This window comes from Rattus norvegicus, chromosome 4 (genome assembly GCF_036323735.1).
Source record: "Rattus norvegicus strain BN/NHsdMcwi chromosome 4, GRCr8, whole genome shotgun sequence".
NCBI classification, from domain to species: domain Eukaryota; kingdom Metazoa; phylum Chordata; class Mammalia; order Rodentia; family Muridae; genus Rattus; species Rattus norvegicus.
The window spans coordinates 64718571-64736861 of NC_086022.1; the positions used below are offsets into that span (position 1 = coordinate 64718571).

The 18291-nt window shown below is 37.7% G+C and overlaps 1 protein-coding gene across 12 annotated transcripts in view; it reads right to left on the reverse strand.

Annotated features, from left to right (window-relative positions):
* The window catches only part of Cnot4 (CCR4-NOT transcription complex, subunit 4), a 101530-nt gene that overhangs the window by 38668 nt on the left and 44571 nt on the right, over positions 1 to 18291 (reverse strand). For 6 of the 12 annotated variants that reach the window (NM_001037782.1, XM_063285993.1, XM_006236271.5 and 3 more), the window contains exons 3-7: positions 17248 to 17445; positions 9647 to 9733; positions 8905 to 9006; positions 8145 to 8270; positions 4379 to 4503 (exon numbers count right to left, since the gene is read on the reverse strand). In NM_001037782.1, the coding sequence (NP_001032871.1) occupies positions 4379 to 4503; positions 8145 to 8270; positions 8905 to 9006; positions 9647 to 9733; positions 17248 to 17445 (638 nt within the window). Of the gene's footprint in view, positions 1 to 4369; positions 4504 to 8144; positions 8271 to 8904; positions 9007 to 9646; positions 9734 to 17247; positions 17446 to 18291 lie in introns of all 12 variants that reach the window. The other 6 variants (XM_063285992.1, XM_006236272.5, XM_063285990.1 and 3 more) reach the window with 1 other exon arrangement.

An 18291-nucleotide genomic window follows, 5' to 3' on the forward strand; every position in this document is an offset into this window, starting at 1 on the left:
TGGAAAGTCAGTTATGTCACATGTTGTTTTGCTGGGGCACACAGGTGAAAGGACTCAAGATGAAGGAGTATAGATATGACCCCGCAGATAGTGGGAGATAAGTAGAGAGCACTGGTTTGGTTTGCCCTGCCTGCTATTCTTCGCTTACAATACACATGTATATGTTCACCTTACATAGCATTGTTGATCTCCACTAGTGATGACTGATGACGCCAGAGAGAAACTCACCAAAGAACTGAGGCATCTTGCTGCTTCCACAGCCTCACCTCAGGCCAGTTGGTGAGCCTTGCATTTTCTTCAGGATTGAACTACAGTTATTGGTTCATGTCTGTTGTCTGCCTGCTGAGAGGACTGACTGGTCTGTAGCTGCTGAGTTATATTTGGTGTTTGGTATGGGACTGAACTCCTGCCAAGGAAGTTCTCCCCCAAAGAACTATTGCTTAAAAGGTCCACTTCCCCATATCCTAATAACTTTTCTCTCCCACTACCTCTGGTGGGTAGTGGGCAAGAAAGAGGAAAGCTTGACCATTTATTAAAAGAGTTTGCAAAAAGTTTATGCCTACATTGAGAAACAAGAATACAATGGTATTTTTAATATAAAAGTACCTCAAGTAGGGTTAGGGTGTAGATAAGCAGGGGTTTCCTGCCTAAAAAGTATGTGCCTGTTTGTCTAAGACTTTTAGCTACCTTTCACTAAAATCTAAAATTTAATATCGGGATGGAAAAATATAGGCCATAGAGGGCTATAAGACTAATAAGCATATGCACTGAAGGAGTGGGTAACAAAAATCAGGCAACATAATGAAACCTCCCTGAATATTCAGCAAATGATGAATGAAGGGGCCCTCATTAGGATTATAAGAATGATCATTTTGCCAGGAAGTGGTGGTCAAAGCACTCGGAAGGCAGAGGCAGGTGGATCTCTGAGTTGGACGCTAGTCTGGTCTACAGTGAGTCCCAGGACACTCAGAGCTATACAAAGAAACCATGTCTGAAACCCTGGCTCCAAAAAAAACAAACAAAAAACAAAAGGAGGGGATGAGGAAGAGGGAGAGGAAGCAGAGGACAGGGAGGGGGAGGAGGAAAAGGATTTCAAAAACCATTTTGTTTCTAATGGGAGTGTCTAATAGCCTGCCTGTCACTTTGAGTTTGTGTCCCACCTCACAAGAACAGAATAAAGCAGCTTCACTTTCACACTGAGTCTCTAGTAGCAGTTACTTTGAAGTAGAGGCGGGGGCAATTATCCCCACAATTTCTTCTAACTCTCTAAACAGATCCTTTAAATCAGTGGCTCTAGTACCTTTCTTTTAACTACAGTGAACTTAAGAGGGGTAAGATTCCTTAGGTCACTTAGTAGCTCCCCACTATTTATGCACATGTATAGTAGCTACATATAAATCAGAACAGAACAGGGGCTGACAGAAACTAAAGACAGAATCCAAAACAGAAAACCAAACCCCTAGCAACTGGCCAATTTTAATGTCAACTAACCAAGCTTACAGAGTGTCACCAATTTAATTAATAAATAATTCTGGGTTTTATGCAAAAACAAAAGTGAAGATTGTAAGTCATCTGTGTGCAGTGAAAGAAGAAAGTATTCTGGTAGACCCATTATATGCAGACCACTTTTGTGGCTCCTGTGCACACTCTGAGAGTCCGTTTTCTACCACTTACCTCTAGCCCTCTATTGGCAGCACAGCAAAGCCTCCACAGAAAAACAATGGACATGTACATTTTTGTGTAAAATTTCAGAGTTCACAGGTATCTCAATACCTAGTCATGCTTTAACAAGCTTTCCTGGAGAGCATCTTGTATATTTTTGACAAAATACACCTTTTTATCTTGAGTCATAGAGAAACCAAGTTACTGAATGCCATGGAATTCAGGGAACAGGAGTAATGCTCTAATTCCTCCCACTCTAATCTATTAGATAGCTTCTATCTATGAGAGCACACAACTTTCAGTTTAAAAAAAAAGGTCAGTGATGAACTATTTGCCTAGCACACATAAGACCCTAGATTTGTCCCAAAGCACCACAAAAAGATGACAGTAACTATGGTGGTGGTGATGGTAACAATATATACTTCCTCTCCAAGGAATAAAAATCGATAGATTCTCTGTAGTTTTCCTTTCAATACTTTTACTAAATAATAAACTAGCGCCCTCTATCTGTGGTTGAAGGAAGCTTAAAACACTATTAATTCTTTGGAAGCTACACCTCAAGATTTTCAGTCAAAATACATATGGTTATGACATGGTTTCACTTAATAAAACTAATGTGACTGACATTAAACTCTCTTCTAGCAATTTCTCCTTTAAATTTTTGACATAGTTTAAGCCTATTAAATGAAGGCAAAGTGAGATGAGTCCAGTGTTTAAAGTGACAAGGATTTGGGTTAGAATCCCATTTCTACAGTACATTTTGTTAACACTTAACTCAGTTAGTTTTCTTATCTGCAATAGTGACAACAGTATCTGCCACTCAGGAGCATGAGGAGGATTAAAGAAGCACATCAAAATTTTATTTACATCTTTCTTTCACTTCAGTCTGAACTTCACGTCTTCATTTTCCCACAAGGACTATGTGAGCTATGTCAAGCCATTATCACAGCGACTCTTATCACACTGTGATACATTGTGACTCTGATCACCGGGCCTACTCAGTGTCTGAAGCACAGTAACCAGTCAGGTCCCATGTGCTTATACTCCAGTTGTTGCACAGTTTATGTCTCAATCTACATGGAAGTCCCAATACCTATCCTTATGCACTACAACCGCATGGCTTCCTTGTTTTCTCTTCTTAGCGCTTGAATTCCACCATTTCAAAGCAATGTAATCATACAGAAAAGTTATTTTTAATAGAACGATGATGTATATAAATGTTGAGTATAGCAGAAATGTTTACTGCAATAATCTCATTTCTTTATCAAGCAGCACAGAAGCAGTAGGTAGTGAGCAATAGCAATGGTTCATCATCTAGAAAGAGTGGTACAAATTATCAAAGGAGAGGGCAAGTTTGTCCAAACCAAAAGCTATGGTTGGATTTAGCTTCTATTCCTAACTTCAACTAAATAAACCTCATATTATTAAATAGAACTTTATGTTTTATGTTGAGTTCTACTTACATATTTATATACATATATCCATTATGTGTAAGTGTATAAAAATAATCATTCACATTTAAATAGTCCTTAATATTTAAGTAATATTCAGAATCAAAGGGCAAAGACATCTGATGCTTTTAAATTCTAAACATACGAATATGTTTGAAGAAAGACTCTAACAATCATCTGTGTAACTCTTATTGATACATTTGAAAGCTGATTATTTTACTAGACTCCAGACTCTACTATTTAAAGCAGAACATTAAAACATCACTTAAAGAATATTTAGGACACAGTAAAATCCCAAAATTATTATTTTGGGATATATAATTTTCTGACAACCTATACCAAAGTACAGTTTAAGATATAAAGATCACTAAATCAGCATGAGATGTTGTACTAAAATTATAAATCTGTTTCAACACTCACTCACTATCTACCACCCAAACCATGTTAGACGTAGAGGACAGGAAGGTTTCTTGTTCCCAGGGGTAAGACTGACCCCTGTGATATTCTCCTCACAGGATTTAACACCATGGCTTCCCTAGACTAAAAAGCTGTGCATACTTGTAACCCAAACACACACTTTCGATAACTACCACTTTCTCTTTTATAATGTTTCCTCCTTTATTATGTCAGGGAGAAACCTTAAATTGGGTAGCAAGAGTGTTCAGTATCTAAGTCTCCTTGTTTCTTTTGCCCTATCCAACATATGGTTCTTATTTTGTACACATTTGAGAAGGCCAAGATTTTGCTATGTAGCCCAGTCTGTGACCTCAAACTTGTAACCCTCCTGCATCAGACTGCTAGGATTAGAGATGTGAGTACTGCACCCAGCTCTCTGATTTCCTTTCAACGCAAAAGGTATCCCCTAGGCTCAGGGTACTCTGTATATAAGAGCCAAAAGTGAAGGCATCAAGAAGATGAAGTGTTAGCAGGGGCAACGAGCAAGAGAAACTCAGACTTAGCCTTGCCTGGTAGTACATGCCTTTAATCCCAGAACTCAGAAGACAGAGGCAGGAGGATCTCTGTGAGTTCAATGCCAGTGAGTTCCAGGCCAATGAAGGCTACTTTAAGAGCCTGTCTCAAAATAAAATCAAATAAAAATCACACTCAGAAACTATGATCTGACATTTCTATATAGTTGAAGACAGTACATAAATGATAGATTTTGTTATGAATTTTGCCTTAAAAAACATACCCAATGAAAAGGATGACAAACAGGAGGAAAGACATCTGAGGATCAATACTTAATCAGTACTTACACATCATACCTTTGTAATGGTGTCACTTTGTTCTTATTCTTATCAACTGAACCCGTAGATAACTGAAGAAAATTGGGATTTAATTTATATAATTCTTGGAGGAGCTTCTGTTCATACTCTTGGTGCTTACCCGCCTAGTAAAAGAAGAAATTAAAACTGCAGTGGGATTCAAAAAGAAAAAGTCTGGAATGAAATGCTTGGTTACTTTCTGAATTATTACAAGTACCATAAACAGAACATTAGTTTTTTTCAGAGTCAAAAGAAACATGAGATGATGCTACTGAACTTGAAGAACAAGTTATTGCAGCCAAGTTAAACTACAGACATCCAGACGCCAAAGCACTCTTTCGGCACCATATGTAAAGAACAAGTTCACACATCAATGCACCAGAAGGCTGTGAGATAGCTCGCTGGGTAAAGGCTCCTGTTGGCAAACCTGACAACCTGAATCTGATCCCTGGAAAACATGTATGGTTGGAGAGCACCAACTCCCACAAGGTATCCTCTGACCGCCACATATGTTGTATGCCACATGTGCATGTACACATGTGCACTCATATACACATAAGTGAATAAATACATATAATAAAAATTTTAAACTTCCAGTTTCTTTTTTATAGCTGAGTTCTCTAATAAGTCACTACTGAGTTTTCTGATGCCCCAGCTACCTTTAACTGTCAACTTGACACAACCTAAAATCTCCTAGGAAGGGAATGCCAAATGAGAGACGGTCCAGATCACAGTGGCCGTGGGCATGTCTATGGGGACTAACTTGCTTGTTAACTGGTATAGAGAGAATGGCCTAGCCCACTATGGACAATACTATTCCTGGGCTATAAAAGGAAACTAGCTATTTATAAGCAGCTCAGCAGGAAAGGAAGTAGCATTACTCCATGAGTTCTTGCCTCAAAGATGAACTAAAACCTATAAGCTGAAAAAACCCTTTCCTCCCATAAGTTGCTTTTGGTCATGCTGTTTGTCAGACCAAGTAGAAGAAAACTAGAACATTTATGATTAAACAAAATTTATCAATAGATGGCTGTACTTAGAGATTAATAGCATAATGAATCCATAGTTTTCTTACATTTTTCTTCCTCTTGACACCAGGTAAAAATGCTATTAATTTGTTTTTATTATCTACTTTCTCCCTACCACAGCAAAATGAAAATTAATATATTAACACTAAACCAGGAGTGAGCAGTTTACAGCCAGTCTCTTGTTTTAGAAACAATGCTTCAATGGGCACAATCTAGTTGCTCATTTATACAATGTATCGACATGCTTTCTTGCTACAATGTGAGAGTGAAGTGTTACAACAGAGATAGTGGAGCACAGTGACAGATGCTACAACAGCCTAGAAATTTTAAGATACTTTATGAGGCTGGCCTTTAAAGAAAACTTGCTGGCACCTGATGTATATACAAAAAAACACCTGTCATTGTAGTTGGGGTAGCTTCCTATCAGAAGTCAATGTCACAAATGGTACAGGAGAAATTAGGTAAAATTCACTAAAGAAGCAAACTGTAAATAAAAGTAAATGACAACAAAACCCCTTCTAAGTGACTTTTTTACCATTGCCTGTGTGTCTTAACTAAAAGGACATTTCATTACTATGGGAATATCAAAGGTTTTAAAACTGTGACTTGAGTATATGTTGTAGCAAAGCGAAAATACAACAGAGTAAATCCAGTAATAAAGGAAGACAGAGTCATCTAACAGAGCACAAACAACTGCACCACCTGCAGCACACACCGAACTGTCCCTACTCTGACACCCACGCTGGTTACTCAGTTTTTAGCTATATATAACAAGATGTTTCTGAGGGTTTCCCATGATATAACTTACTCAAATTCTCTTTCCATATTGAGAAATAGAATTTTAGCAAAGAAACTCTCTATAGAATAAATTTTAAACTTACATAAAAAGAATGTGTTTTGAGAGAGAGAGAATGAGAGAGAAAGAGAATGAGAGAGAGAGAGAGAGAGAGTGTGTGTGTGTGTGTGTGTGTGTGTGTGTGTGTGTAAATTTTTCATCTTTAAAACATAAACCACCTATAAAACTCTGTCTGTAATCAATACTTCAGGAGTTATGGCTCAGCCTGATTCATAAATGATTATGGTTTCACAAAGGCAGTTAAAATCCTACCACATGCATTTTTCTCCTACTGTTCAATGAAAAATTTACATGGAGATCAACCTGGATTTGGAAATCCTTAGACAAACTTTCAGTGTAATAGCATTGAATAGTGTAAAATCCAGTTTGAAATGCTATTTAGATTCAACCTTATCCTGAGAGCTAGGGGCTGACTCGGTGGGCAAAGTGCTGCTGTGCAAACCTGAGGACTGAGTTCAGGACTTGTGTGTGTGTCAAACAAAGCAGAATATGGTTGGAGAAGACAATAGGATACTAGGGACTTCTTAGGTAGTCACTCTCAGATCAACCAAACAGACCCTATCGAGCCATCCAGAAAGACACTCCATGTGTACCTCTAGTACACAGGTACATGCACCTCAATATACACCATACATACATGCATGCACATATACTCAGAAAATGTTTCATTTTGAAAAAAAAATCACTCATAAACAAAACTTTAAAGTACTAACTGAAAAATATGTATTTTGTCTGCCCTGTTGACTATCATTATTTTTAACACTGTTTTTGAATTTCAAAGACAATACTGTTAAGAATCATCAAGTTGTTTATTATAATGGGACTTAATCTGCATTAACTCCAAGTCAAAAGAGACAAAACTTCATGCTGTTTACAATCTGCCTTTAAAGGAGCTCATAAGATTTTCTAGATTGACCTGGAATAAAAAGTAGCAATGAATTCCCCCCACCTTCTGCAAAAGTCCAGCAAAAGATTCAGCAACAATCTGAAGTCCTCATCTACAAAAGGGAACCGCAGCATTGTGCTTTGGTATATTCCTCATTTTAATATGCCGTATGGTCAAGCTTTTTACTTGTAAAAGCATGTTTATACTACAAATTAAAAGGAGACAGGAGAAGAGGAAACGTAAAAAAGAAGATAGGACATTAAGCCTTCAAGTCACCTCTTATAGGACAATGAGTACTCTGTAGACACTTTCAATGAAGCTTGAAAATATCAGCATCATTGGGCAGATTATTATTTTCTAGAACACTCTACAGAGAGTAGAAGTAAACCAAAACAAACAAAAGCAACTACTACTACTACTACTACCACTACCACCACCACCACCACCACCACCACTACTACTACAACAACAGTTAGTGGTTAGTTAATGGTGGTGGCTTTAATCCCAACACTCAGGAAGCAGAGGCAGGCAGGTCTCTGAGTTTCAAGACCGCCTGGTCTACAGAGTATTTCCAGGATAACCAGGGGCTACAGAGAGAAACCCTGTATCAAAAAACACCCAAACAAACACCCCAACTAATAAATTAGCCTAATTCGTTGGCCCTCATACTGCTGACCTTAAAGTAGACTCCTGGAAGTGTTTGCTGTGGTCAGCTAAGTCTCCTTTTGAGTACATGCTAGCACAGTAAAGACTCTGGAAAAGCTTGTAGCAAATGAATCTGGGGATTTACTAACTTACAAAGTTTTCTAACTAAGGTGACCAGAGTCATTTTATTGTAACCATGTTCACAGAAGAAACATTTTATAAGATGCTTTGGAAAATGCTACTTTAAAGTAATATTGGGTTTTCAAAAACTCAAATCTTTGTCTTTGTCTTTATAATTTTAACTTGAAAAGTCGTTTTGTACTAAGCTGGTTATTCAAATACATTTACTACCTGCATTTCCTCCTTGGTGAAGCTGGCTGCCTCATCCCCCAGTTCGTGCAGATACATGCAGTCGGGCTTCGGGCACTGCATGTTCTTCAGGAAGTAGCTGCAGTACTTTGTTGTGCCTAAGGATGCCTGCAGGGAGAAGACTCGAAATGTGAACTGACACCACAACGTGAATTCCCATGATTACTGTTTTTACTTCACCTAAAATGAGACACAGAGCAAGACATGACTAAGAGCACTAGAAAGCTGAATTATTCCTGATGGACATACTGTAGAGTTTACTTAAGAAAATCTAGAGAAAACAGATATGGTTTCCAGAATTTACAAATTCAACTATTCTCTAGGCACCTGTTTCGTATTTAAGAGGTTCAATACAGAAGAAGAGAAATTCCTTTTTCTAACTCTGTCATCCTCCTTCCACTTATATTGGTTGGGATTATTTGCCCAAACACAAACCAACAAGACAGAACTATTATCTCTCTCTGATGAGAACAGTTCTATTTTCATAAAATAAGAAAAACATGAAAGTCAGATTTTTAAAGAATTGTCTCCTAAATAATGTATAGTCCCAGTAAATAAAATAGGGCCCAGGGTCCTACTAAGTTAATAATAATTTGTATGTCACAGGTTAGTATAGAAACCTAAAAGATCTTGAAAGTAAATGCCTTTGAAGTTACCATTTAAATGCCAGACATGTCTCTGCTTTCCAATCTTACCCCTTCCTCTTAAAAGATAGGAGAAAGAATCAAGAGAAACACATTACCTTTAGTGTCCTGCCATCTACCACCACATTGTTGACACACTGTATTGCTCTGAGAGCATCTTCTGACCGGATATAGGTTACATAAGCACTGGCACTCGGACCCTAAAGCGAAGCACATCCCATTCCACTGTTATTAGTTTCAAATTAATGCTGAAAAAGAAAAGTATTTTACAACCTGCCTACAAAATTCTAAGGGTGTTTTGTTACCACTACTGTTGTTCATAATAATACAATCAATAACAACTACTAACTACAACTATTAGTTTCTGATATAATGTTGTTTCTTTTCCTATCTCATTAAAAGCTGTAAGTAGATTATAACACAAATTGAAAAAAAAAAAAACTAGTATCTTACCCCCCTTTTTTTCCCCTCCCTAAAAGTTGCTTGACAGGCTTATCAAAGTTACAAAAAAGTTTAACCTTTCAATATCTAAACTTATTTCTGATTACAAATCATTATCTAATTATCAGGTTGCTTGGTAGCAGGCTAAGTCCCCACCACCACCCTTTAATCCCATCAGTTAGGTTTTGTTTTCTATTGCCCTCTCATTCTGTCAAGTAATTCACTGTAAAACTTGAGAGATCCAATAAACATAAAAGTTCTCCCAACCCACCAAGAGCGGTCACTACACTTTACCCCCTTTGATCCTCAAGCTTTCTGACTGCAGAAAATGTTCCTTCTGACAGCCCAGGTCAAGCCCTGACCTAGGGAGGAAAGGCAAAAATCCCTATTTTGAGTTACCTGTGAGCCTGCATATGATGTGCTATTATTGATGACAACTTTATGTATTTTACCAAACTTCCCAAAATACTCTGGTCGTTTTAAAACCTATAAAAGAAGAAGAAATAAGGCATAAACTGTCCCTGCTTTAATCATCTTTATCCTTATAATGGGGACATTCACCATCCCTTGTAAATGAAAAACACAATGGTAATTTTTTTTTTTTTTTTTTTGGTTCTTTTTTTCGGAGCTGGGGACCGAACCCAGGGCCTTGTGCTTCCTAGGCAAGCGCTCTCACAATGGTAATTTTTAAAACTTCTAATTAATGTAACTACCTCATAAGAGCATTGATGTGGTTAAATTACAGGATTTTTTTTTTTAAATCTAAGAGCTATTCTTTTATGAAACACTCTATAGGAACTAAAACTTATGAAGTTTTGCATTATTATGTTCTAATATTTTCATCAATAATCTATGGGGTATTACCTTCATAAAATTCAACTGTATTGTCACTAAGAGATGATTTTTATGAAGTAGTAATGATCAAAATTATATTCAAGAACAGAGAAAGAACAGGCATAAGTAATGACATTTATATCTCATAAATCTATTGCATATTATATTAAGGCAGTTTTATAAATTCCAAACATGTTAACAATGTCTCCTCAACTTTCCATGTTCTATCACTGTGTGTATAATTCCCTATATCAGTAATTTTACTTTGTAATTGTCTCATAGGTTGTTCCATCCCTGAAATCTTTATGACTAAGTTACATTTGAAACACTTACATGTCTTTGTCTAATTACCTAAGTTACCTCTTACCGTATCTCTCTCGCTACTGTTGTTTTATTGTTTGATTACTACAGTATTCTTTTAGACTTTCTTACAAACTTGCATAACTTTGGTTTAGGTTAATGTGATCGGAATTTTACATGACACAAATTTTTTCTCATGACTTATAATTACCTCAACATTAAATTTTGTTCTTTTCCTAGAACTTTACACACAACAACCTCTTTCTCAATGAACAGTCTATGTTGTACCATTAATTCTTAGCAGTAAACAACTTAATACACACTAATCTCGCTATATTTTGCATATTTACAAATATAATGTTATATACAGCCAATTTTAATGGATTAAAGAGTGGTTACATTGGTTTTCCACATTTTTTCCCCTCTTGACTGACAGAATAATAGTAACTAATGAAATGACACCTTGTCCCCATACTGTTTCAGAGCTAAAAACTGGAGAAGAAAATTGTCTGAGAGGGTTTTCTGGCCAGTAAAATTTGAAACTGAATTCAGTATTCCAGCTGGAAGAATACCAATTCAGTTAACAGCCTCATAGCTAAGATACCTGTTCCCCAAGGCTGCCAGCACGCAGCTGCTGTGCATCAGCAGCTCTTACCGTAGTGAGCTTACAGCAGCAGCTCTCAATGAAGGAAGCCCTGAAGGGGCCACTTTGGAGATCTGTGGAAGTTTTATTTGGAGGAGACTTTAAAGTAAGAAGGAAACACCTCTAGCATTCAGGAGATGAAAGCCAGGGATTCTTCCATGGCTCAAACTAGCCCTACCCAACAGTGGTTCCTGCATACCTTCTGAATGTCCCATAAGACATGCATATAGCTATGAAGCCTGTTTATAGTTAAAAGGTAGAAAGTTCACATTATACCTATTTTCTCGGTTTTGACATAAATTGAATTTATAGGTAATATGTAATTAAGAAGTGACTATACATACTTTGAAATTTTACTAGTTGTTTTACAGAAATCATATCATTTCATGGTACTTAGGTTGCCAAAACATATAAATTTTAACTGCCAAATTTATTGAGTCTACAAATTAGATAAAGAGTGATTTTATAAAACACCATTCCAAGAAATTTAATATTAATACAAATCATTTGAGAGACAAGTTAAAAAAGAAGTTCAGATTCAATAGGTCTAAGGCAGAGCCTAAGAACTGGCACAGTAAATTCCAAAGTGATACTAATGGCCACAGATCACAGGGAGGTTCAAGAATGCCTATGCCCAAGCACTTACATGCAGAAAAGGATTTTTCCTCATTGTTTCCTAGATATATGTTTTGAAATATATAGGGAGAGAGATTATACCATCCAGAATTCATTTCTAACTGTATTAGTGATTATTTAAAACACTGAACTGTTCCAGTTAGTAAGTCTTTTCAAGGAAAGTGGAATGTCTGTTTGAGATTTTGTGCACAGTTTCATTTTTAATCTAAATATCCTGTTCATATGTATACATCTTGACTTGTCTCAGGAGTTCTTCATCCTTGTATTTTTGAAGATATTATATGCATGGATATTTTTATTTTTCTCTTTTATGAAACATATGTTGTCTCCTGAAACTGGAATACAGGTATCCTACCTGCTACAAGAGGATTTAGGGCACACAGGAGATCAAGAGCTTAGACTTGCACAAGGAAACCTGTCTTATTTTCATTAAGACAGAAAAACTGGGGTTGGGGATTTGGCTCAGTGGTAAAGCAAGCGCTTTACCACTGCCTAGCAAGCGCAAGGCCCTGGGTTCGGTCCCCAGCTCCGAAAAAAAGAATAGGAAAAAAAAAAAAAAAAAAGACAGGAAAACTAGTGGCAATATGTGACCGGGGAGGTGGTCTGTCATAAGACATGCAGGTCCTTACAAGGGATTTGAGTTTTACTGATTGAAAAGTGGAAGAAGGCTATGGAATAGAGTATAGGTTTCTAAGAGTACAGGCAAGGGCAAACTCGGGGACAATTACTTAGGAAGCAGTTGGTGCCTGGGTCAAATGTTCTTGATGGGTCGAGTTAACTCAAGTCATTAAGAAAAAGAAGGGTAATATTTCATTCAAGAGCAGTGGTTTCTGGTTGTATAATGGAAGTGACTTGGGGGCTTTGGGAAGTTAACAATACAAGTCTTTCCCCAAAATATTCGAATTCACCTACTCTATACCACACAAGAATGCACGGTAAAATGCAAATGAATGTGATCTAACAACAACAAAAAAGATGTTTTATACAATATTAGCTTTTTTTTTTTTTTTAAAGTGGACAATGAACCATTTTTAGAGTGGAAGACAACTGGTTTAGGGAAATAGTTTCTGGCAAACAACTGGGTATTACACCTTCATGGCAAATAAGATAGAGATACAGAATTACACTGACATGTCCATCTGATAGCCAAAATGGTACATGTCATTCTATTCTTGAAAAACTTCAAAACAGTTCTGCCCTGCCTTCAGAATAAAATGTACACTCCTCAGCACTGTTGGCAAAGCCTTCATAACTAAGTACCACTCAATTTACCCCAACCCCTGAACTCACCCCCTGAACTCTGACCTTCCAAAGACTTCATAAAGAGGGCTTTCTCATTCATAAACACTTGGGCATTCCCTGTGCAGGAAGCACTTTACCCCAAGGACATTGAAGTCCACTGTACCTTCCCAGCAATGGTCTGCTGCTGTCCCTATGTGCCACTAAAGCAATACAGTGCTCCTCACACAAGACTGTTGACTACACATAAGCAGGCACAGTTTTGTATGTTCTGCCTGCTCAGTGTCTTACATAGTGCCTGCATGGCATAGCTAATCAGTAGATTTATCTAGGTGTGGTGGCTCACAAAACAGAAGACTGAGACAGGGATTTTCAAGGGTTCAAGGCAAGTATCAACAATAGACTCTGGTCTCAAAAAAACAAAAACAAAAACTTGGATGTGTACATCAACAACCTAAAATAGGCTTCTACAGCAAAGGAAGTGCAAAAACTTTAAACATCCCATATTAACAGGAACACTAGATTTTGGCTAAACAACTGATTAAACACAGGCAGAAGTATTCTTTGGGGACATAGAATATTCATGGACACTACTAAGAAAAACAAAAGGTGACAATCAGACGCTGCACAAGTAAATAAGGAATGAATTAACAAGGCAGTCATCAGGACAGAATCCACCCAAATAGAAGAACTACCATAACAAACAAGCCACTCAACTGTGTCTGCCTCAGTTTCTAGGTTATAAATAAAATGGTTGTGCAGACTCTTGAATGCTCTCTAGAGCTACCACATACCTGGGATACTACTTGACCTTATTTGCTGCCTCACTAACACTATTAATTCTCAAAGCCGGTCTTAATTAACCTTTTCTTGGGGAGGTTTTTGGGGTTTTGTTTGGTTTAGTATATGTGTTTTCTCTACATATATGTATGCTCACCATGTACATACAGTGCCCTCAGAGCCAGAAGAGGAGTCAGATTCCTGGACTAGAGTTAAAGATGATTGTGAGCCACCATGTAGATGCTGAGAACCAAGCTCGGGTCCTCTGCAAGAGCATTAAATGCTCTTTTTTTTTTTTTTTTTGGTTCTTTTTTTTCGGAGCTGGGGACCGAACCCAGCATTAAATGCTCTTAATTGCTGAACCATCTCTCCAACCAACTTCTCTTTTCATAAATGCTAGGAATGTGTAAGCATTTGAATTCCATCCCCTCCACTAGCCTGTAAACTTGCTATTGATTAGTCTATGTCTGGCTTGCTACATAATTTATCTTCAGAATCAAACATTGTATATATGCACAAAATTCAAATTTTAATTAGGAATGAATATCTCCATAAACCTGAAATTTAGGACTTTTAAGATATATATAATTACTTCTTAATTGTCATCAAATACCATAGCTCCTAATTTTTTTCTATTGACTAATAAAAGAATACATCTGATACTCTACTTCTAGATGTGGCTCCACATTGCTTCCAATACTAGAGCTAGTTAAACTAAAGATATAAAAACAAACTAACAGGAAATTCACACCTAGAAGCTCTCAGATCAAGATGAAAGTCCCAGGAAGTTATCAGTAGCAATTTCAGAAAGGCAAAGTAATTAGGAAGCTAGGAAAAAGTAACAAAGGGACTGAAGTGGGCCAGAGAGCCAGCTCAGCAGGTGAGAGCCAGCTCAGCAGGTGAGAGCCAGCTCAGCAGGTGAGAGCCAGCTCAGCAGGTGAGAGCCTTTGCTGTGCAACCTGAATTCTGACCCTGGAACCCAGAAAAAGGCAAGAGAACCAGCTCCACAAAGTTCTTCTATGACCTCCACATCATGAATGTATGCCTGAAGAGCATGCAAGTACGAACACGAACACACACACACACACACACACACACACACACACACACACACACACACACACACACAGAGAGAGAGAGAGAGAGAGAGAGAGAGAGAGAGAGAGAGAGAGCGCATTTTCTTAAAGGCAGTGTTGAATGGGACAAAGAGACAAATTAGCACAAAGTTTTAGTCATGTTCAAGGGAAGTGGTCACAGAAGAGGTAGGATTCTGTCTGCCTAAGGAAAGCAGAAAAATGGAAAATTGTGAACAAAAGGGAAGAAGTGATGCTGAGATGATATTGTGGGTCTAAAATGAACTCTTTCCTTAAAATCTCCTTTTCTGTTTAAATTTTTTATTTCTGTTTCTTGAGACAGGATCTTACTTCTTTAGCTCAGGCCTGGCACTCATTAAGTAGCCAGGTTAGCCTCAAACCCTCCTGCTTTAATATCCTGAATGTTCAAATTATAGGTATAAATTTTTGACCAACCCCTTTGCAAAGAAGAAGGTTTGTAAACATTATCCATTTTCCCTGGACCTGGAATCCTAGAAATTCTTTGTGTGCTAACAGCAGAGGGCAGGAGAGGGGAGTGCATATGAACCATGGCACATGTGTGGAGGCCAGAGGACACAAGTATCCTTTTTGTAGAGTTAATGCTCTCCTTCTACAATTACAGGGGGCTAGGAGCTGAATTCAGGTCATAACGGTTCCACGGCAAGCACCCTTACTCCTTGAGCCATCCTGCTGATCCAGATCCTAGTAATTGAGTTGTATCCATTTCTAATCCTCATGAGATTCTTCAAAGTAACAGCTCCACAAGATTCTCCTCTATTGATTCAGAGGATTTTAAAGCCTTAGAACAAGCTCATCAACCAGTAAATATATTCACAAGAAGAGACAGTAGGTTCAGTTACGATTAGATATGAAGTTAGGCCTGTTCTGCAACCTATAGATATGAAAACTATGGCCTAGTCAGTGGTCACTTTCCTGCTGGATTCATAACTGAATGGATTACTGGGAGGTGGTACAAGTCATATGAAATGGGTCCCATGCAGATGAAGTGGGTCTCTGAGGTATACCTTTGAAAGCTATCTTGTTCCCAGCCTTATTCTGTCAGTCTTTCTGTCTTTCCACTGCCTGAAATGAGTAGCCTCTTCTGTCACAGCTTCTGACAGGATGATCTATCTAACCTTAGGCCCATAGTAATGGAGCTAGCTAACAATGGACTAAAACTCAGACAGAAAGGATGAGCCGAAATAAATCTTGTTTTAAGTGCCCTCCACTACCCAACTAGGTATTTGTCACAGTTAGTAGAAAGCTGTTGGGAATGGCCTAAGAAAATGCTCAACTATGGAGCTAATCCCTAGCATTATGATGAACACTACCTCAAACTCACTTCAAGGACTCATTTTAGAAGACTCCGAATTCAGCTCTGAAGCAAACATTCTGGTTGACACGAGGTTCAATTTTCCTTCCCAACAATCTTGTAAGTCTTCCATGATATAGTGGAATTAAAAATTAACAAATGCATATGCAAAGCCCACAAGAAAGCATGAGCTCAGAGTAAGTTTGATAAGCCTAACTGAAGGAGAAAAGAGAAAGGTTAAGAGCCATCAATCAGGGAACTGAACCACAAAGAACTTCATCTCTCATTTTACTTAGTCAAATTCTCCTTCTTTCCCTAAAATTTGCTTAGAATGACAAATGTACAGAATGACAATATGGTACAGCAGTTCTGAATGAACAAGTTATTACTTGGGGAGCATTGAGATAGCTCAGCTGTTAAAGGCACTTGCTCTTGGGCCTGCTGACCTGAGTTTGACCCCAGAACCCACACAGTAGAAGGAGAGGAGTCCTGCAAACCCACCTTCTGACCTTCACACACACACTGAGACACATGCACACTCCAACTTCAACAGCTGGTTAAGACTTATTAGGTTCAAGTAACTTTGTCTTCAATTTCTTGGTTCACACAGGCACAGGAAAGGGAAAGGGAAGAAAAACAAACAAACAAAAATACCCCCAAAACTATTCACAACTCACATTAGCCATAGGGTGACAGGATCATTATCCAATTTCACAAGCTACCAACACAAAACGATTTTTGGTTCAATCCCTTAGTTTCACAATTGTGGAAACTGAAACCCAGAAAGATTAATGTATGCCTAAGATCACAACTGGTCATTGGCTTTTTGTTGTTTTGAGACAGGGTTTCCCTGTGTAGTCCTAGCTGTCCAGGAACTCGCTCTGTAGACTAGGCTGGCCTCAAACTCACAGAGATTTACCTGCCTCAGCCTCCCAAGTGCTGGGATAATAGGAGTGCACTACCACCACCTAGCTTTGGCCACTGGTTTGTAACATTTATTATTATTATTATTATTATTATTATTATTATTATTATTATTATTATTCAGACTTTCTAAAAAAATTTATTATATTCAGAAGAGTCTTACAATTTATCAGGGCCAACTATTATTTTCAAATAAGCCGGGCAAACACACTGATGGTGAAAGCAGAAGAGGACTTACTTCTGGGTCTGCTAGGCGCTGTGACAGACCTACGACAAATACAAGGTTTTTTTGTACAACACGTACACTAGCCAAATGTTTTCGATTTTCTGAGATTTTCTGTTTTCTCTCATTTTGTTTCTGTTTTTTCTCATTCTTTATCCTTTGCAATTCTTCCTGGGAAAGTGGTTTATAAACTGCTGGGTCTTCTGGATATGGCTATAAGTATAACAAACAAGATAAAGTCAACATTAAATAAAGAAAAAAACTGAACAAATGATAAATATCCAATTCTAAATAGCAGGTGTGTGATTCTTAGTTTCCCTTCTTCTGACAATTTCAACAGCTTTAAATTATATTTTTATTTAATAAAACTTAAAAGTTCTAAAACTTATTTTTTAAAGCTTAACAGAGTCCACATTGAACACAAATGTCAAAACAACAAAACCCAACTACTTGATTCTGGTATTCCCTTAACACCTTACTAAGATGCTGTGTGAAAGGACAAAGTAATTCTTTCAACAAAACATGGATTTGTATATATTATAGTCAACAAATATTTAAGTCATATGCTTGTTTGTATGTGCAGGTATGTGTACATGTGTGGAAGCCTCGACCTCATTCTCTGGCGCAGAGTTTCTCACTGACTCTGAAGCCCACCAGTGGCTCTCCTAGCAGGGCAGCAAGCACCAGGATCCTCCCCTAACTCAGACTTTTACATGGATGCTCGGGCTCCCACATCCTCAGCCCATATCCTTTTTTTTTTTTTTCTTTTTTTTTTTTTTGGAGCTGGGGACCAAACCCAGGGCCTTGCGCTTAGAGGCAAGCGCTCTACCACTGAGCTAAATCCCCAACCCCCTATATCTTTTTTGATTCTGTTTTTTGTCTTTAAATATATTCCTAATCTAATAGGAAGAAAGATGGAACATAAATATTTAGACTCTGGCTCAAGAGTTCAAATTTACTTCTAATATTACCTGGTCATAAGCACTTAAATAACTCAGTCCCTAAGCCTTAGTATTCTCAAGTATAAATTACAAATAATCCTAATAACTGATATAAAGA